Source organism: Hippoglossus hippoglossus, chromosome 11 (genome assembly GCF_009819705.1).
Source record: "Hippoglossus hippoglossus isolate fHipHip1 chromosome 11, fHipHip1.pri, whole genome shotgun sequence".
Taxonomy (NCBI): Eukaryota; Metazoa; Chordata; class Actinopteri; order Pleuronectiformes; family Pleuronectidae; genus Hippoglossus; species Hippoglossus hippoglossus.
In genome coordinates this window covers 19,811,988-19,833,173 of record NC_047161.1, presented here as the reverse complement: position 1 = coordinate 19,833,173, position 21,186 = coordinate 19,811,988, and the positions used below count along the sequence as shown (strand labels likewise).

Here is a 21,186-nt window from a genome sequence, read left to right as displayed (position 1 = left end):
CCATCTTGCGGTGACAATAAAGAGACGGGAGTCTTTAAAGGTCCACTTCTCCCATTGGCCGAAGTACCGGTGTCTTTGAAAAGCAGCCGCCTGATTGGTCAGTTTATCCTCGAGACGATTCGCTGTCTGTCTTGCAGATGGCGGAGCCGGACGGCGGATGTAGCTGCTAGCTCACAGTCGTTTTCATTTCTATATGAAAACTATTTAACTCGGACGTTTCCGCAGCATTTCAGTGAAACTCATGTTCAATTCCGTGGAGCTCTCCCGGTGAATCGCGAGCCCGCCCGTGCGCGCTTTTTGTACAGTATTTATTTAGCAGCTGGCAGCCGCGTTAGCATCTTTGTTGAAGTTCGGGCCTGCTGTGCCACCGCTTGTCGATTTTAACAATAGCCGCGACACTCTCCCGTCCTCCGCTTGTTCTGAGACATTTAAAGGGACTCTCCTCGCCGCAGACCCGGGAAGAACATGGGAGACGAGCAGCTTCGTGCAGCTTCCAGCCACTGAGACGTTTGTTATGCGGATGGACTTTTAACTTCGGTGGAATTGAGAACACAGTGCGAGCAGCATCTCTACAGACGAGAGGACCACAAAGGAAGATGTCCAACGGCGCAGCAGGAAGCGGGGCTCTGGCTTGGCTGGTGAGTTGGTGTGATACACAACTTCCTAACTAACTTATATAGGGTGTGTAACACAAGGGGTTTGTATACAGTACATGTACACAAGTGCTGTGTCCGTGTCAGCGCGGTGCCGCGGGTAGCTCGAGCTGGAGCTAGCATTTAAATCCCCCTGTGTGTCCGGTCCAGTGAAGAGGAGACAGCTGCGGTCTCCATTGATATTCAGGCCGGGATACAAAGGGCCACAGACGAACAGCTGATCGGTGCAGTGTCCTCAAGTGTCTACAACACACTTCGACACAGCCGCGGCTTCATGGAGCCGTAGTTTACATCTTCAAAATAAAGTTTGTTTTGAAGAAAAATGTTGCGTCTGATACAGACGTACCGCGATCTGTAGTAATTAAACAGTCGTAGACGGAAGAACCTTGCGTTGTTACTGATAATGTCAGGGACACTGTTTATGGTAGTAAACGCACAATAAATGGAGCCACACACCTCTATGCAGCTACTGTGTTTTTATTGTTCCCCGGTGACATCACGTCGGCCGTCAGGAGCGCAGAGTTAGTTTGTAAATTACTCTGATTCATGTCAACCACAAATATACTACGAAGATGATTATTCTCAGTCAAACTGTGACCCTCTTATGTTGACTGGCGGTGAAAACCATCTGTCTGTTAGTGATTACTCAGTATTTGCTCATATTAATATCACTTACAGCACTTTTTAATATGGAAAGTAAGAGTATGGACACATGATGAGTGATTGTTTTTATAGTGTGTAGATTATCTGCTGTAAAGTGTGGCAAATTAATTTGTACAGCACATTTCAACATCAAGGCAAATTGGCAAAGTGCTTTACATAAGATATAGAAGGCATCATGAGGAACTGTGTAAGCATTAGGCAATAAACAAAAACATCCTGAAAGAAGGTGAATTTGGAAAAGAAATTAGCAAATTAAATAAGAAATTCAAAGGCAAATGTTACAGTGCAGTGTAATTAAATAGTAATTACTTGATTTAATAAAAGGCTGTGGCAAACAGTGAAGTCCTCAGCATTGATTTAAAAGAACGAAGAGTTGCAGACCTGCAGCTCTCTGGGAGTTTCTTCCTCAAATGTGGAGCAGACCTGAGGGGTCTGAGGCCTATTAACACAATCAATGTAGACAAGTGGAAATATAAAAACACATGGATACGTTTTCCAAGTTATTTAATCCTCTATATGTTCTCATGTTGATAGTAGGCTGACTTTGTAATTGTGTTAACATGGCTATTGAAGTTCATATTTGAGTCTGTGACGACATCAAGATTTCTGTCTTGGTTTGTGGTTTTGATTCTACCGACTGAAGCTGAGCACTGATTTGGAAATCGTCCTGTCGTGTCTCCAGAAACAATGACTTCAGTTTTATCCTTGTTTAACTGAAGAAAAATCTTAACACATTCCAGGATTGTAGTTGTGAGACTGTCACAGGTTATATTTTGGATTGTTTAGTGGAGGAAAAGAACCCTTAAGCTCACGTGGTTCTCTTATATCTTGTCTGAAGGACTTTTTTTTACATCTTAGAAATTGCACTTGCCTGATGTTGTACAAAGAGCATCATCATGTATGAAGATAAACTGTGTGATGCACATGGCCTGCAGGTTTTTTGGCTATCTGCGTAAAACATTAAAAAACACTTGCAATTAAATCCTTCTTCTTGTCATCAATAATTTAAAACAAATTTTGGAAATCTTGCTTGTAAAATTCACCAGGACTGGGAAGATATTTCATTTGCTCAAATATAACTGGGGTTTAGGTTCGAGGGAGAGATTGCAAGTGCACTTCACTATGAAACTGATAATCCTCCACCGTCCATTTACAGTCTAGTGTCCAGTAGTCTGCTTCTTCTATCTGTCACCAGTATCACTGTGAAGCCAATGGGAGGACAAGGCCTCCTCCCTGTGGTGGTAAACACTGATAATCTGGTGTCAACAGCACAGTGTTTTCTCACAGGGCTCGGAGCTTAACCAGAGTCATGCATCCAGTAATAACTAAAACAATTCTGTTAAACAGGAGGCAGCGAACGGCAGAGGGGATGCCAGCAAGATGGAAGGGACCAAGAAAGACAAGGCGGCCTCCAAGTTGTCTGTGGAGCGAGTGTATCAGAAGAAGACCCAGCTGGAGCACATTCTTCTCCGTCCAGACACGTATATCGGCTCCGTGGAGCCCACCACACAGGTGAGTCCCGAGCGAACTGCTGTACACTGTAGACATTCTGACATTCAGGCTGCGGTTCAGCCGTGGAAGCAGGACTGCTCTTCTAGAGATTCGAGGTCTTGCCGATTTATTTTTCAGAGTGCTGTTCACAGCAGAATAGACAGAAAATGACCTTTCAGAACAATTTCAATGTTTATTTTTTGAAGTTATTACGAATTTATATATTTACAATATTTGCACTTCCTGTAGCCTACCTGTTTCCAAATCAAAGAACTCCAGCATTTCTGTGGACTGAATCCATTAATTTGTTTGTAAAAGGTTTTTATTGTGAAGAGAGTGGAAAATGCACAGCTTCATACTGGATAGTACTGGTATGTATGCCTAGGACTAGTTGTATACAAGGAAAAAAGTTCGTTATACCAGAAAGCTTGTAGTGAGCATAAAGAACTTCAGATGATGGGCAGTACTCTCTCTCTCTCGACCTCTCGACCTCTCGACCTCTCTCTTGACCTCTCTGTCTCTCGACCTCTCTCGACCTCGACCTCGACCTCGACCGAGTCACAACAGGCAAAAAAAAAAACCTTCCCATTTTAACCCCCCACTTGCTCGCGGTCAATCCAGTGGGTGATCCCCTGTTGTGTTCACACATCAACTGCTCCTGGATTTCTACGGACATGACACTAGGAGGTCAGACGGATAAAGTCCAAAGTCCATAGAAACTCGCTCGGACATTTGCATTCAGACATGCACCTCCTCTGGACAAAATACAGTGCATGTATGAAAGCAGCTATAGTGTCATTGAAAAGAAACAGATAATGTGACTTTATTAACAAATTAAAGGGGCCCTGACTCCAATGCATGGACTGCAAGTGTAAATGATGAATATTAGTAGCGTGTTTTATAACAAAAACGTATCATTGTGGATGCAGCCTGAGTCTCACAGTCCGTCTGTGGCAACATTGCACAACTTAACATCTTAAAGTTGGACAGAGCACTCTGCTTTGAGAATTTTCAGGTGCATGACAAACTCATGCTCTGGATGTTCCTCCTGATGGTTCATCATGGACCACAGCAATCTTTAACCAGTTGGCCAAGATTACACCAGAAGCATATATTGTCATCTGGGATTAGCTGCTATCTGAACTGTGAAGTGTGGCATTACACCAGCAGAGCCAGTAGAGAAACAAGGCAGACAAAATATTCCCTCATCCATATGTGTTGTGTTTCTGCATATAACCAGTCATGAGATGCCACAGTTCTCTGTAACCAAGGGGATGCCTCATTATCACATAGATCATTTGGAAGTCACAAATATTGTGAAGACATTTGAATATTGGATTGACACTAACAAGACCGTGAAGCAGCATGTTGCAGTCAACAACTTCTCTGTAATGTAATACTTCCAGCGTTGACTAATTTCACAAGCTGAACATAGTGTGAGCATCATGGCTTTGTTTGTAACAGTCCTCATGTGTGAACAAATGTGTGTATATATATATGTGTGTGTGTGTGTATATATATATATATATATATATATATATATATATATATATATATATATATATATATATATATATATATATATATATATACATATATATGTGTGTATATATATATATGTATGTGTGTGTGTATATATATATATATATGTATGTATGTATGTATATATGTATGTATGTATGTATATATATAAAAAAGAAACATCTCGAAGTGGCTTTTAAGGGATTTTTTGGTTAAAAAATGCTGACGCCCTTGTCGATGTGCTGTAAACAAAAACTTGTGATCTCCGCTACTGCATTAGTAAGTTATGTCCTGCCTCTGCATGCTGCACTCACCTGAAGGCTCTGGAGATTTCTGTGTTGTTGTGAACACGTTGAAGAGAATCTCCCGCTGCGTTGTTCAAGGCAATCTCAGGAAAAAGTCTGAACGCAATTCTGAGGATAATCCTCCGCTGTACTTGTCAGAAAATGTTTTTGTTTCAGTCATGAGCTTTAAAGGGTTCTTTCTTGGCCATTATCCCATCCTTCCACCAAATTTCGGGAAAGTTTGTGTGTAATCCCACTGACAAACAAATAACCGGACCGGGTCAAAATGTAACCTCCTTGGGGGTGGTAACAACAGCTTTGTTTAAATTCAGTTGAAACAAGTAGTCAATTAAGTTTTGACAGAAAATAATTGTTTGCAGGTTTTAGGACAGCAACTAACAGTTAATTTCCTTATTGAGTAATATGACAATCGATTTTCCCTGAGTTTAGGGTGACGAGGTGTCCAACCAATAGTTCAGAATAAAAAAAATATGCTTACACTTGATCTCTGAGTCTCACGTCTCTTATCCTGTTTTTATTTTCTACTTTTCAGCAAATGTGGGTTTTTGATGAAGAAATCGGCATGAACCAGAGGGAAATCACCTACGTTCCCGGGCTGTACAAAATCTTTGATGAAATTCTTGGTAAGCGAACACACACTGCTCATCATCCTCTGACACTCATCTACACAGTTAATATAATGGTTCATTTGTCATTTGAGATTGTCCCTCTCTAACTGGAATATTGAAGTCTATAAAAATGTCAGCATCGCTCACACTGTGGTGTTGGCTGCGCTCAGCAGCACTGATCTAGGACTGTACAGAGAGATTAGTTTCCCTGTGTGAGCGTGTCTATGTGGGCTCTGTTTGCAGCATGAATAGAGATCTCTGTGAAAAAAGAGGAGTGAAAAATCATTTCAGTGTTTGTGGCAGCTCACGGTCAGAGCTGCAGTCTCATTTATTTTTACTGTGGAAATGCAAGCATGCACAGTCAGCTTTTACTGGATGAAAACAGGCTAAAAAAGCGGTTGTACAGTCTGTGTTACATATTCCTTTTAATGACTCAGTAAAATGTAGGCGTAATGCTGCCCTGCTGAGGTGCCCCGGTTCTTGCCATGTGGGAGTGTTGTCAAGGATCTGCATACTCGGCCCTCTCAGCCTGTGTTTGACACGTTCCATTGTCTGAAAATGATCACTGTCCAAGTAATTACACAAGAGACCTGGAGCCAGAGTAGTTACTTTTAAGGCAGGATCCCTCTCAGCTAATATAAAAGGTACAGTGACCTTAAGCCTGTGTGAAATTACAATTTCTTTCTTTGTACGTTTACTAAATGTATCCAAGTTGGGCCGTACATGATTTATGATCAGTTGTTGTTATGTCCACACTGTAGTTACTCTTATCAAAATGGTTATTATTTCTCACATTTTCAGAGCGAGGCATCAATCTGCTGTTAAGTCTGTTTAATTTAATGGTGTTCTACTGAAAAAAAGACCCATCACAACAACCCAGAGCCCTCTGTGATATTTTCAGATGTAGTTTCTTGTCTGCCATCTGTTCTAGACCCAAACAGAGTCAGTTTACTGTATGACAATTACATTTCATATAATGGAACACCCTGTTGGGTTCCACACACTTATCTTACCTGATGGGGGATTGAACTGTTTGCAGACGGAATTATTTGCAGGGCAGGGAAACGCGGACAGATGCGACCATATTTGTAAATGTAAATAAAGGTCTATTGAATTATAATCAAATCAAATGTGACGTGTGAAATGAGGGCCACTTCTAATTCCAAGTGATGAGCCAGTTAAATTTTTGTGGCCATTTTCAGAAGGTCAGCATCATAGAAATAATTGGAATAGGTGTTAATTGTTTATTCTGCTCCTTAGATGGACTCTCTCAGAGTTTGGTCATATGGTGTTACTGTCAGTGGCTGTGTCTGATATCACCCTGCAAATGTAAAAAAGCGCTTCCAGACACCACTCTGTGCATTTTCTCTGCGCCGGCCCGGTAATTAAATTATTTACGACCTACAAAAACAACAACGTTGGCCGCTGGAAAATTCCATAATAAATTTAAAATGTTTATTTTATGCTTAATATTTATACTTTTAGGTAAAAAGCACGTTGATTGACCATGTATGAATGTAGAAATAAACTTAATTGCTGCAATTTGTGCTGCTAAAATTGACTATTGTAAAATCAGTGTGTGAAAATACTGGCAAATATAAACACATCCGTCTTTATCCTCATGATAATTCTTATATTTACAATAAGAATATGAGGGAGTAGAAGGCTGAGACTTGCTGTCCTCTATTCTTTTGTCTCTGCCTTTTTTTTAATCCTGTCTATGGCACAAGCAGAATGCATGATGGTAAATATTGCGCGGTTACCATGATGACCATCAGTTGTACACTACTTTCACAATGCACTGGGTGGAATGCAGCTAGTCCACTTCATAGGGTATTAAAAAAATGTATTCTTGGACTATTTGAAGACGTCACGTTGGGCTCAGCAATTCAGATTCCATTTTCTGATATATTTACAGGCAGTAGATCCAAAAACAATCGAAAGAATAATCAACGATGAAAATAATCATTCAGGCCCTTGTTCATGTTGCTTAATGAAAGCTACTTGTGAATGTTCAAATATTTTTCTGTTTTCTTCCCCTTGCCAGTCAATGCATCAGACAACAAACAAAGGGACAAGAACATGACAGCCATTAAGATCACCGTCGACCCGTGAGTGCACTGCTTCATGATATAATTATCAGACACTATATGTACTTCTGTCAAAATGAAGTACTATCAGTTCCAGGCCTCCAGGGTTTGGTGAAAACATGCAGTAGATGGAGGGGGTTTGAGTCATGGATCCCGGCAGTATACAGTATAATGAGCCTGTTCTGAATCGCACTGAGCTCTTGTTTTATATGCGGTTCACCTCCAGCCTGTCAACTGCTTCCACATCTGACTGCTTAAACAGCAGCATGTCCTTCAGCTGAGCCGCCGCTCTCTCTAATGTCCCCCCGCTGTATAAATGATACCATTAGCCCTCTGGTCTCTGCTGCTAATGTGGTTTTATAGAGAAGTTAATGCTCCTCTCCACTGGGCGAGCTTATTAACCACTCAAATATCTTTGTTTTTTTTGGTAACCGCAAACCAAGCCGTACCTGGGAGGGAGTGCAATGATAGATGTTGAAGATATTTATTAAAGAGCAACATTATACCCTGTTTTACTTCTGTTGATAAACCTCCTGAATGATCTGTTTAATTTCATCTTTTGATGCAACCAGCACTTTGTCCCCATCACGATACAGCTAAATTAATATCCTAAGTTAAGTCTTTACCGTCACATACTGCAGGATTCCAGCTTCATTTTATCTTCCGTTACATTCAGTCTGCTAAATAATAGAATGGATGAGACTTCCCTGGGTGCTGCCAGACTTGCAGATAAATACAGAGGTCAAATTTCCTGTAAAACATTTGTGCACAAGAAAGGATAAAGAAAGGATATAGTGTTTATGACTCTTCTTCACTCTAACACAAGGTCTGCACTGCTGTTGCTCTTTCTTTTAGTCATGCATTCATATTTCTAGCTTCATTCATTTTTTCTATGGTGAATGGCAGCGTGGGAGCTGTGTCGATGACGGATTTCTTTCATTAACCACCCACATATTAAACTCAGCATGCGTACTCCTTATTTGACTGAAATTATCAGCGAATGGAACTGAAAACTCTTGGGTTTCCCATCCTAAGGTTTGTCAGCTCACTGTTGGGTTCAGATGAGTTTGATGTGTCCTTTTTTATGTGTTCTCATAAAAGATTAAATGTTTCACCTATCTGAAGCTGATTTAAAACAGTAACTGGAGTCTACTTGTCAATTCAAGTCCAGGTCTGACAAGCGCTAGGCTTCTGCCCCGTAACATTCACTGTGCTTTGCTCCTCTGTGACTCACGCCAACTTGCACTGCTCCTCTCAATACTACTCAGTTACTCTCACACACCTTCACAGCAAGTGACATCACTTGTTCTAATCTTCTCCACAGTCTCCCCTGGCATATATAACATTGCTCGCGACATGCTGTCGCTTGCTGTTTTTCTCTCACACACACACACTGACCATCTGTCATAGTCAGACTCACTATCGGCAGCACTAAACGAAAATCTAGCCCGCGCCAGTGTCCAGTTAAACAAAGTATTGCCGTCTTCGCCAGGCAGTTACAATTCAACATAAATGCGGTAGATATTGCTCTCACTGTGAGTGTTGACGCGTTCAGCATACAGTCAGACAGACCTCTGCCTAACACTGTCTCCACTCTGTAACAGTTTGTCAATCTGACATTATATTTGGCCAAACTATTGAGGTTTAATACCTGGTCTTAAATATGAATATACAGTATTTTAGATTGTCCTGGTACAATTTATATCGTCTCTGTAACTCATCTATTTCCCTGTACCCTGCCTCCACCAGTGAGTCCAACACCATCTCCATATGGAACAATGGTAAAGGAATTCCCGTGGTGGAGCATAAGGATGAGAAGATGTATGTCCCAGCTCTCATTTTTGGCCACCTCCTCACCTCCAGCAACTATGATGATAACGAGAAAAAGGTCACAGGTGAGAGGAGCCGTCTTGACATATTTTATCAGTGGTCGTTAAAGTCAGTTCAGAAAGATGAACTTTAACCTCTGTGATGCTAAATGTTTATCTGCCCCCAGGTGGGAGAAATGGGTACGGTGCTAAACTCTGCAACATCTTCAGTACCAAGTTCACGGTGGAAACGGCCTGCAAGGAATACAGACACAGCTTCAAACAGGTGAGGGGGACGGTATACAACTCTTTATTTAGAGTTGAGGGAAACTGAGGTGACTTGAGCTCAGTCTGTCACTGTGGTAATTCTGTGAAGCTAACCTACTCACTGGCAGATTTTCTGCAACAAACCCTGAGTTTGTCTCCTGCTGAGCCTGAAGACCCTGTCTGACACAGAACTTCTCTCCTCCATTCTTCATTCAAATAGTCCAGATCAAAGTGGGCCTTTTTGCCTTTTATGTTTTTGATAGACATAGTGACAGGAAATGGGATGAGAGAGAAGGGGAGAAAAAGTATACCGTCATTTTCACCACTGGCCTTTTTCTGAAGGAACCACGAACAGGAACTTTGATTTCACTGCAGGGACTTGGATCTAAATTAGGGGGAAACAGTTCTACCGCCGAAAAAGTCACTGCTCTTGGGATAATTCTTCACTGAAGTAGAGAAATCTTTGGGGTGGAGCTTTCAGAGCTGAAGATGCCTGATATGTCGAGTACTCCAGCCTGTACAGCCCCTTTTATTTCTGCCTTTGATTTGCTTGATTTATATAACACTGGCTTGTTGTCACCATCAGTTGTTCATACATCATTATACAAATTATTGCACACATGTGAACAATACTCTGCAGGGGCCTTTTATTTCTTTGAAAAAAGTTCCTATACCTTTTAGTTGAAATGCAGCTTAAGAAAGTTGAACATTCGGCTTTTGAGTCGCCCCTCGTCTGGAAGAGTTGACATGGTTAAGAGGTTAAGATTCAGACTGGATAAGAATTTGTTACCATGGCCTGTTTTTACTAACATCACTTCCTCCGATCTATGATCAATCAGTCGTTGGAAAGACATATGGCCTCATGTTGACATGGTGAATGACAATATTGTAGCTCCAGTGTTGCACAAAAGAGATCAGCTGTTCTGGAGCTGAACTCATCTCTGGGTTCAGCAACTATGTTACACAAGGGCCCTGGATCAATTGGTCATTAGTAGTATTGTTATGAATTAAGACTTAAATCTATTTCTTCTTCTATCTTATTTTACAGATTATGTTTGTATCTGTTTTAAAATGTTCTCCTTTTTCTCTTTTCAAATATAAAATACCTGGCGTTAATATCTCTGTATCAATATCATTTTTGTGGTCTGTCCCCTTCAAAATTGTCTCTATATTAGTGTTGGCTTGTTTTTTTATTGGTAATTTCAGGAGGTCTCCTGTACTGTCTTTCCCCATAATTGTGATTACACGAATAATGAATGAAAGAATTACTGTTTTATAGGGTTTTGACATCTGGTCATATCTGAGGTAAGGTTGTGTATATTACCACCGTTTTGAGCTTCAGCCCCTGAGGGTTATATGAGCAGAACTGGGAAGACACAGGGTGTTTTTCTGTCACCGTTGTTGGGTCTAAATGCACTGCACATAGTAAGGGTGTTCTGAGTTCACAAGGGTCCTGCACAAAACACAAGAATTATTAACTCAAGTGGAAGCAAAAAACGTTTCAGTCAAGAGTTTGTGTGCGATAACCTGTGTTTGGTTTTCCTCAGACGTGGCAGAACAACATGACCAAGACTTCTGACCCCAAGGTCAAATTCTTTGATGGGGAGGATTTCACCAGCGTGACATTTCAGCCAGACCTGTCCAAGTTCAAGATGGAGAAGCTGGACAAGGATATTGTAGCTCTTCTTACCCGCAGAGCTTATGATATAGCAGGCTCCTGCAAAGGAGTTAAAGTTACACTGAATGGCAAAAAGTTACCCGTAAGTGTCAATCTCATTATACACTTCTTCCCTGCTACACTGTCTTAGCTTTAATGTTTGTGTTGAGGTTTAACTAACATTTTTTGTCTCAACTGTGACAGACCTGAATATGACAGATGATTATTGATGTAGAAAAATGTTTAAATTTTAGTTATTTTCTTGTGTCTGCCAGCTATGTGTCATTGTGTCATAGACCATACTCTTAGGTATGAGCCAGAAATCAGGTTTTCTGTAATTAATGACTCTTGATGATTGGGAGTAAAGGATATTTAATACAAATATCTTCACTGCTGTTGTTGTTGTTGTTGTTGTCTACCTTAACATTAATGAGGTCATAACAAATAACAGGCCTCCTAGCAGTTGTCAAATGGTCTTATTCAGCTTACTTGTGTAACCCACTTAACCTGAACCTGTCCTGCCTCCAAAGATCACTGGGTTCCGTAGCTATGTGGATCTGTATGTGAAGGACAAAGTGGATGAGACGGGCGTGGCCCTGAAGGTGGTCAATGAAACTGTGAATGATCGCTGGGAGGTTTGCCTCACCATGAGTGAAAAAGGATTTCAGCAAATCAGCTTTGTTAACAGCATTGCCACGACCAAGGTATGTAGCAGTGAACTAGCAGTGAGTAAAAAGTGGTTGAAGTGGAATAATTAGACGTAGGAGCTCATTGTAAAAAAAAACATGAGTGTTTTTAACATGAGCATATGTCTGTTTCAGGGTGGCAGACACATCGACTATGTGGTGGACCAGATTGTGGCCAAACTTATTGAAGTGGTGAAGAAGAAGAATAAGGCAGGAGTGACTGTGAAACCCTTCCAGGTGGCTCAACTGATTATTTGCGCAACATTTCTAATCAAAGTAAATGCAGTGTTCTCACTGTAGTTGTGTGCTGATGAACCTTTTTCTCATCTGTGCCTCAGGTGAAGAACCATGTCTGGGTGTTTGTGAACGCTCTGATTGAGAATCCCTCCTTTGACTCCCAGACCAAGGAGAACATGACACTCCAGACCAAAGGTTTTGGGTCCAAGTGTCCTCTGTCAGATAAGTTCGTCCGCGCTGTAAGAACACTTCCCTCATTTAACTCCTCACTCTCTTTTGAGTTGCTCTTGTAGAGTAGTTGGGCATCTGTAACTCAAACGTCTCTTTTGTCCCCCACAGGCAACCAACTGTGGGATTGTGGAGAGTATACTCAACTGGGTGAAGTTCAAAGCTCAGACACAGCTAAATAAAAAGTGCTCATCCGTGAAATACAGCAAGATCAAAGGCATCCCCAAGCTTGACGACGCCAACGATGCTGGTGTGTAAACACTGGGTCATTGTCAGACTATTCTGTATGACATGTTAATGGACATAAGAAAGGAATATTCTATTAGCAATTTTTTTATGAATCTCCTCCTTTGAATTGATATACAGATTATTCAGTGCTAAAGACTGCTCTATTTCGTATTTGTGTCCTAGGTGGCAAACACTCCGGTGAGTGCACACTCATCCTCACTGAGGGAGACTCAGCCAAGTCCCTGGCGGTCTCTGGACTGGGAGTCATTGGACGTGACCGCTATGGAGTGTTTCCACTAAGAGGAAAGATCCTAAACGTGCGAGAGGCAACACACAAGCAGGTGGGATACTGGACAATGTTCATAACCACTTGGTGAACAAAATAACAGTCAGTCAATGAATTACATCAATTATCAGAAGGGGAAACAGCTGCAGAGGTGAGTTATGGGCTGTGGGGTTTTTAAGGTGTGGATGTACACCTGGCAGCAAGGGTCTGAGGAAAGGCACTATGAAATTGAATTATGGGAAGAGTGAGATCCAGGATTTTTGGAGCTCGATAGTTTAGTCCATCAGCTTTGTGGACGTGCGATATAAGATTGCTCGAGTACACTTTCAGTAGAAAATACAAGGTTTATGGTGTAATGGATCAGACTTCACACTTTCACACTCATCTAGATCAATACACCACACAGTCTTTAGTCAAAATATTAAACATGTTGTCAACATAGTGGTGGATGTGACCTTGCAATGTTGGTTTTAAGGGATGTCACGAGAACCGATACCTGGGTACATAGTCGATACCAAAATTGTTAAAATGTCACAGTGCTCTCTTTTTACAGTACTGGCGGTACCGAACAATACAAACCCGGTGCTGCAGGATGGTTGCCGGCTCACATTGCATGTTCGGTGTCCTTGTACCGTGCCCTATAACCCTGCTGCATGTCCTCCCTCCTTACTACCCCGCTGACATGCGCTCAATTTGAACTGGTCAGAGGTTCTTGGGACCTGTGCTGCGCTTGGGGTTTATTTACTTCTCCCCCATTCCGAGTGCCTTGGGCAAGATACGGCACGGTACAAGGACACCGAACATGCAATGTGAGCCGGCTTCAAGAAACACAAGTAGGAGCTTCTGGAATGACATCTTCAGTCCCCAGACCTGAACATCATTGAAAATCTGCGGATAGATCTTAAACACTCTTCACTGCTACAAACAGTGATTAACGCCTGTGATATCTTTCTGACAGAAAGTTAGTAAGCACTGAATTAGTAAAGTGCTGAGACTTTTGTATATGTAGCAATTACCATTTATTATTTATCCTACTTTTAAAGTCTGTGAAATAAACATCTGATGAAAAGCTAAGGGCTTTTGCGGCAGGGGTTGTATATACGTTCACTTCAAAAACTAATGTGGAATTTTTGCATACCTTTGCAGCTTTATGATCCAGCAAATTGTTTTGGTTTTGTCAAATCTATGAGCTGAAAGCAACTTTTCTTTTACATAATTATGTGATTTAAATATTATCATTAGAAATCTTCCCCTTTTGAAGCTCTATTATGACCCGTCACCCTTTTTGACAACAGATCATGGAAAATGCTGAGATTAATAACATCATCAAAATCGTTGGCCTTCAATACAAGAAGAGCTATGAAGACCCAGAGTCACTGAGGACCCTACGCTACGGCAGGATCATGATCATGACTGATCAGGTAATCTGCTTGATGCACAGTCCCTCAGATTTAATACAACTTAAAGCCCATCATCCTGTTGTATGCTTCTAACACCTATACTCTTGTCCCAGGATCAAGATGGCTCCCATATCAAAGGTCTGCTCATCAACTTCTTCCATCACAACTGGCCCTCGCTGCTGAAACACACCTTCCTGGAGGAGTTTATCACACCCATCGTCAAAGTAAGAGACACATAAAGCATTTTCAGTACAGATGGTAACTACAGTACAGAATAGGCTGGTGAATTTCACTAGACACAGATCATTCGGTGCATCTTTAATGCACAGCAACCTGCACCTGCAGCATGTGACGGAGGGGATATTGTTTGCCTGGCCTGCTCTTTTGATATGATTCTGTGTGATAAACTAATTTGCACAAAATATAGATATGCACTGTAAATCTGGAGCTCAGCCATGTTTATTTGTTGTCTACAGGTGACCAAGAACAAGCAGGAACAGTCCTTCTACAGTATCCCAGAGTTTGATGAGTGGAAGAAACAGACAGAGAACTTTAAAACCTGGCATACAAAGTACTACAAAGGTTTGATACTGACGTCTTTAAACATATCATTGTAAACGTGGTAAATTAACAGTTTTATTACATTCAATTTTCTCTTCTGTAGTTGTTTGAAAAACTATTCAATTTAATCATGTTACATTCATCTTCCAGGTTTGGGAACAAGTACAAGTAAAGAGGCAAAAGAGTACTTTTCTGAAATGGAGAAAAACCGCATCACATTCAGATACACTGGCGCAGAGGACGATGCTGCCATCACTCTGGTGAGTTTACCAACACAACTCCATAAGGTTCTGTAGGGGAACTAAATTCTGAAGAACAATATCCAGTGTAAAACAGAATCAAATATCACCATTAATTAAAACATAAACACTTTTAAATTTTATAACACTGAATGAGCTCCTCTGAGATGATTAGCCATGCTTTCAATTTTTCTGGCTTTTCAATGTCTGTTGATCTTTAAAGGATAACAGTTCAACAGTCCTCTGAGCAAAACCTGATTATTTTTGTGACTATCTTTGTGTTTTCTAAAGATCACTAATTGTTTATCAGGCTGTGACTCAGGGGTAGAGTGGTCGTCCTCTAATCAGAAAGTGGGCGGTTCACATGGCAGAATGTACTGTAAACCACTGTTCATCAAAATAAAATATAATAGATCAATATAAAAACACACATGTATTTTTGTATGTAATTAGTTTTTTTACAGAAAATAAATGTTCATACACCCCAATGCAATTAAATTATTTTCTGTGTAATGTTAACATAGTTGTAGAGTTGTTAGTCCTCCATTGAAAATTGGAAGATATTTTGAATGTATATTTTCTCAATAACAATTATTTAAATTTCATTGACACCTTTTTTGGGAAAGCACTAATATTGAATGCAGGGACAATTTAAAGATGTTGTATTGTATCACTGTAAATAAGCATTTCTCACACTTGTAATGTAGATGACAAAGTCAAGATAAACAAGCAATATTATATTTTGTTCAGTAATTGCAGGCTGACCCTCATAATTGTCGTCGCTGTGTTTCAGGCTTTCAGTAAGAAGAAGACAGATGACAGGAAGGAGTGGCTGACTAACTTCATGGAAGACAGACGACAGAGGAGGATGCACGGCCTGCCAGAGGTTTGATGCTTTGCTTACAGGCGTGATGAGAGGAGCAAACATAGTCTGTGTATGAAGATGTTTTAGTTTGATATCTGTGCTGCTTCCTCTGTGGGGAATCTTTAGATTCTTTAAATCCTCACATACATTTGAAGCAGTGTTCTCAATCCTCTGTAAGATATAATGTAAAATCACACTGCTATCACATTATACCACAGATTTAAGTACATTTATTGATGTTTATTTTAATTTATTTTTCAGCAATACCTATATGGAACTCAGGCCAGACACCTCTCCTACAATGACTTCATCAACAAAGAGTTGATTTTGTTCTCCAACTCTGACAATGAGAGATCGATCCCGTCTTTGGTTGATGGTTTGTATATTTACTCCATTTACTCCGTTTCTGTTCTGACTTTAGAAAAGGGCTGATGTGTAGTTTACAGATTGTTTTCATTCATCCCTCCTGGTACAGTCTCCCTTTGACGTTGTTTGTGGCATTTTTCTAGGCTTGAAGCCAGGTCAGAGAAAAGTGCTGTACACCTGCATGAAGAGGAACGACAAGAGGGAAGTGAAGGTAGCACAGCTGGCTGGTTCAGTGGCAGAGATGTCAGCCTACCATCATGGAGAGGTACGGTCTTTCAGACATATGACACATTTTACTGAATTATAACGATGGGATAGGTGAGTAGTTATTAAGCTAGCTTGAGATTTCTATTTAATATCCAAAGTCTTAAATATGTTTAAATACTGCATACTAGGTCTTAAATACGTTTAGGAAGGCTATTTCTGTCACGCTTTAAGATGAGTTTTATTAAGAGAAATTCCTTTGTTTGTCTGTTTTCTGTTCACTATTACTGATCACCCACTTTTCTTTTGTCTGTGTAGCAAGCTCTCATGATGACCATTGTGAACTTGGCCCAGAACTTTGTGGGCAGTAACAACGTGAACATCCTGCAGCCTCTCGGCCAGTTTGGTACTCGCATCAATGGAGGCAAAGATGCTGCCAGCCCTCGTTACATTTTTACCATGCTCAGGTAAAGCGATGATGAATAGACTGGTTAGATTTTTTTAATTTACGTCGAGTAGCTTAGTTCATTCTTGTTACGTAGGATTTCCAAATGTCCCGAAAAACATAGACAAATGGAAAATCCCTTTGGAGGTGGCCAGTCTCCTCATGTTGTCATGTTTTTTTCCACAGTCCTCTTGCCAAGCTGTTGTACCCTGGAGTGGACTCCAACCTGCTCAAGTTCCTGTACGATGACAACCAGAAGGTGGAGCCCGAGTGGTACATTCCCATTATTCCATTGGTGCTGGTGAATGGTGCTGAGGGCATCGGGACAGGCTGGGCGTGTAAGATCCCAAACTATGACGTCCGAGAGATCGTCAACAACATCAACCGCATGCTCAACCACCAGGACCCTCTGCCAATGGTAAACTGTTATTACACTCCTGATTGAGTTGGTGTTTACACCACAAGCAACTTGGTGGATGACTTTGTCTGAGTTTTCTGGTTCTGACATTGAGTAGGCGGAGGTGATATGATGATGCACTGCATAAAAGTTACAATATAAATGTGTCCATAACTTTAAAGCTGAGGTAGTTTCCCTTTTATTGTATCTGTAAATTTAATCAAAACTACCCATCCCTCACCATGCCTTTTAGAGACATTGGAAGAATTAAATAGCCTATTTAATTCACTAATGGAAAGGAAAGACTTGTCTATATCCAATGTGGCATCACATTTCATAAAATCAGTCAAACAACAAAGTGAAAAGTAAAAATTTGTGGTATTTGTTAAAATATTTTTGTCTCCTTGTTTGTCCTCATTCAGCTTCCCAGCTACAAAAACTTCAAAGGGGTGATCCATGAGCTGGGTCAGAACCAGTACCTGGTTAGTGGAGAGGTGTCGGTCATAGATAAAAACACCATCGAGATCATAGAGCTTCCTGTCAGGACATGGACACAGGTACACTTCAGCTCCATTACTTGTGCCTCCTGTAATGCATGATATTGCACCTTTTCTTTTCAAGTAGGGTTTAATTTAACTTCTTCTACAGGAGAAAATGAAATGTGTTTTTGATATAAGACGTTTACTATGATATTAAAACCTTTTGTGTTTATATATTTGTCCTAGTGTAAATACTTTTGTTTGCGCTTGTGTGCAGGCCTATAAGGAGTCTGTGCTGGAGCCCATGCTGCAGGGCACTGACAAAACACCAGCTCTCATCAACGATTATAAGGAGTACCACACAGACACCACAGTCAAGTTTGTGGTCCGCATGTCTGAGGAGAAACTGGCCCAGGCTGAGGCGGCTGGTCTTCACAAAGTCTTCAAGCTACAGTCCAGCCTCACCTGCAACTCCATGGTAAAGTGTTCAACCATTTCCTGCTTGGTCTACTCCTGTTGCGAGATGCGTCAACTGATTTTTTAAAATGACTTTATCCTCAGGTTCTGTTCGACCACATGGGTTGTATGAAGAGGTACGATTCAGTCCAAGACATCCTCAAAGAGTTCTTTGAGCTCCGCCTGCAGTACTACAAACTGAGGAAGGACTGGTTACTGGGCAACCTGGGAGCCGAGGCCTCCAAGTTGTCCAACCAGGCTCGCTTTGTCCTGGAGAAAATTGAAGGGAAAGTTTCAATCGGTAAAAAACACTTCCTATCAGCTGTTAATTGAATAGTGTTTGTTTGACTGTGTTCCCAGTTTTTTTTCACCCTCAATTTTAATGTTTACAGAAAACAAATCGAAGCGTGAACTGATTCGCATGCTGGTCCAGAAAGGATATGAATCTGATCCAGTAGCAGCCTGGAGCAAATCTCAGGAGAAGGTACTGTTTAAATACCTCACACTTACATCTACATACAGACATTCACATTCACTTAATTAGGATCACTATAGGTAGTGTAAATGGTTATATATTGCAATGAAAAAGATGACACCTAATAGTTACCTTTGCAACAACTTCTAACACGAGGAAGATTCTCTCACATGAAACAAAGTGCCATACATTAATCAACAGGGCAGTGGAGTAAGCAGCACGGTATAATGTTTGTGTTCTTCTCTGTCAGGCTCAGGAAGAAGATTACCGTGACGGAAATGATAGCGACGGCTCAGTGGACTCTGGCTCCTCGTCGGGGCCAAACTTCAACTACATCCTTAACATGCCTCTGTGGTGCCTGACTAAAGAGAAGGTGGAGGAGTTGCTCAAACAGAGGGACCAGAAGGTATGACTCATTTTTTATATTTCACGTTTGTTTTCATTTTTATCTCACAGGACACCCACATCCTAGACACTTGATGATTGTAATTATAGAGTGTATGTTTGTATTTATTTGTTAATCAGTGGATCGTGAAATAGTAATCAGCCCCCAGCTCAATCAGTGTTAAGTGTTTTGTTCAGTGGGTTTGATGTCGATGAACAAAGAGAATGTGTTTGTTGATGTGCAGAGAGGAGAACTGAACGATATCCAGAAGAAATCCTCTGATGATTTGTGGAAGGAGGACTTGGCAGTCTTCATAGAGGAACTGGATGTAAGTTTTGTTTTTGCCTCTTATTGTCATCTCAGCAAACATTTCCACTTTCACTCTGCTGTTAGAAGTCAATGGTTGTTTAGTGGTTGATGTGCTTTCAGTTGTTGTCAAGTTGTTAATACAGATTTTAAGATGGTAATAAAACTAACTGAAAGTCAATATCATGTACATTTTCACTGCATAAGATCCATCAGTAAAACAACATCATCCAGCAGATTTTTTTAATTTCACCCTTTTTCAACAGGCTAAGTTGAAAAAGCAATACAATTCACCCTCTATCACCTTCAGAGCTCACTGATCAACGGATCTGTACAAAATTAAAGAAGAAATTTAGAGAAAGAAGTGGTTTTGTTACCGTTGGACAGAGCCATGCTAGTTGTGGCTAATATGACCGGCTTGTGGTTGTAGCGTCCTATTTAACTGACGAGATGTCAGTGTTTTCATTGAACTCCACACCAGAAGCAAATATTGAAATTCCCCCAAATGTAAAACCTTTTGCTTTAACCTGCTGTCAATCCAACATACTCAAAGCAAATTCAAAATTCAACGTCCACTGGGGTCTGCTATGGACCTTGCGATGTAAATGTCATCCACCCATGTCCACTAGGGTGCATGCAGCCAACATTTTTTGACCTTGCTAACTGGTGGCACAATTTTGTACATATATGAATATGTTGGTTTTTCACAAATATTGGTTGCAGTTCTTTAAAAAAACATGTCAATCAATGCGAAGGGTTTATGTTTTACGTGCATCTCCTTAATCACAAATCTTATATGTCAGGAGAGACGTGGCTGGAACCCGTAATATACATACTAAAGTCAACCTGTCGCACTATGCTTCGACTGCACATGCTACAGTTACAGTATATCCACCTACTGGAATAGAACGTGGGTTTGGGTACACAACGCCAGACCAACACATAACTTCATTTTAGTATGAACAGTGAGGGATGTTCGTTTGACTATAACAAGTATGCAACTCCAAGGGGACACGGAATGCGGAAAGTATGGTCAACTCTACTGAACCAGTGTTTCACACTGTTTTTAAAAGGCTTCCAGCAGTTCAGAGGAAGAAATTCCTCTCAGGTTATGCTGTTATGATAAATGTTAAAAGTCGTCTTCTAAATATTGCTTTGTGATATCTGTCAGAAAGTGGAGGCTCAGGAGCGAGAGGACCAGAGTTTAGGAAAGGCCATCAAACTGGTGAAGGGTAAAGTTGGCAAACCTAGAGCGAAGAAGCTGAACCTGGAGGAGACCATGCCGTCACCGTATGGCCGCAGAGTGGCGCCTCCGACCCAAGCACTCAAATCTGACGCTGCCAAGAAACTGACCAAGAAGAAGAAGGTAACATCTGCTGATGTAATTCACAGCTGAAGAGAGTAATGTCAGGATGGTTTGTTACAAGTTGTGTTTCTGTCTCAGGGTGACGCAGATGTGACGATGAAGTTGGAGTTTGATGATGAGGGTTTGGCTGCAGAGGGAGCAACGGGAGCAACAGGAGCAACGGGAGAAGATTCTGTTCCCAAAGCGAAGGCTCCACGTGTCAAGAAAGAGAAAAAAGAGCCTGGTCAGCACCTTCCTCATCTGTTTCATCTAACATGTTGACATCATTCTCTTTTTGCTCGACCTGGATTTATCTCTCGTGTTTCCATCCAAATATGTTTATTTAAAAGGCCAAATATGGAAAAGGGTACATTTTTCTCACTTACAATGTTATTGAGGTGAAACTTACTTAAGGTTGAGGAAAATTAATGTTTGTCAATCAGTTCGTGAGCTCGTAAGAAGTTATAAGCAGTGTTCATTGTTCATTGAACGGGTTCATATTTTTGGTGAATGCTGAATGAATGAATCAGTTTAG

At 40.9% G+C, this 21,186-nt stretch overlaps 1 protein-coding gene across 5 annotated transcripts in view; it reads left to right on the top strand.

Annotated features, from left to right (window-relative positions):
• Positions 1-112: 112 nt before the first annotated feature.
• The window catches only part of top2b (DNA topoisomerase II beta), a 28,470-nt gene continuing 7,396 nt past the window's right edge, over positions 113-21,186 (top strand). For 4 of the 5 annotated variants that reach the window (XM_034599807.1, XM_034599805.1, XM_034599806.1 and 1 more), the window contains exons 1-29: positions 114-638; positions 2,664-2,828; positions 5,166-5,256; positions 7,289-7,352; positions 9,081-9,226; positions 9,328-9,425; positions 10,954-11,166; positions 11,594-11,767; positions 11,885-11,986; positions 12,088-12,225; positions 12,326-12,464; positions 12,626-12,783; positions 14,024-14,149; positions 14,242-14,352; positions 14,605-14,710; positions 14,840-14,949; positions 15,722-15,814; positions 16,055-16,169; positions 16,303-16,424; positions 16,682-16,830; positions 16,995-17,226; positions 17,628-17,762; positions 17,962-18,162; positions 18,246-18,441; positions 18,533-18,624; positions 18,866-19,021; positions 19,245-19,328; positions 20,478-20,672; positions 20,751-20,895. In XM_034599807.1, the coding sequence (XP_034455698.1) occupies positions 597-638; positions 2,664-2,828; positions 5,166-5,256; positions 7,289-7,352; positions 9,081-9,226; positions 9,328-9,425; positions 10,954-11,166; positions 11,594-11,767; positions 11,885-11,986; positions 12,088-12,225; positions 12,326-12,464; positions 12,626-12,783; positions 14,024-14,149; positions 14,242-14,352; positions 14,605-14,710; positions 14,840-14,949; positions 15,722-15,814; positions 16,055-16,169; positions 16,303-16,424; positions 16,682-16,830; positions 16,995-17,226; positions 17,628-17,762; positions 17,962-18,162; positions 18,246-18,441; positions 18,533-18,624; positions 18,866-19,021; positions 19,245-19,328; positions 20,478-20,672; positions 20,751-20,895 (3,898 nt within the window). In that variant the 5' untranslated portion in view covers positions 114-596. Of the gene's footprint in view, positions 639-2,663; positions 2,829-5,165; positions 5,257-7,288; positions 7,353-9,080; positions 9,227-9,327; positions 9,426-10,953; positions 11,167-11,593; positions 11,768-11,884; positions 11,987-12,087; positions 12,226-12,325; positions 12,465-12,625; positions 12,784-14,023; positions 14,150-14,241; positions 14,353-14,604; positions 14,711-14,839; positions 14,950-15,721; positions 15,815-16,054; positions 16,170-16,302; positions 16,425-16,681; positions 16,831-16,994; positions 17,227-17,627; positions 17,763-17,961; positions 18,163-18,245; positions 18,442-18,532; positions 18,625-18,865; positions 19,022-19,244; positions 19,329-20,477; positions 20,673-20,750; positions 20,896-21,186 lie in introns of all 5 variants that reach the window. The other variant, XM_034599804.1, reaches the window with a different exon arrangement.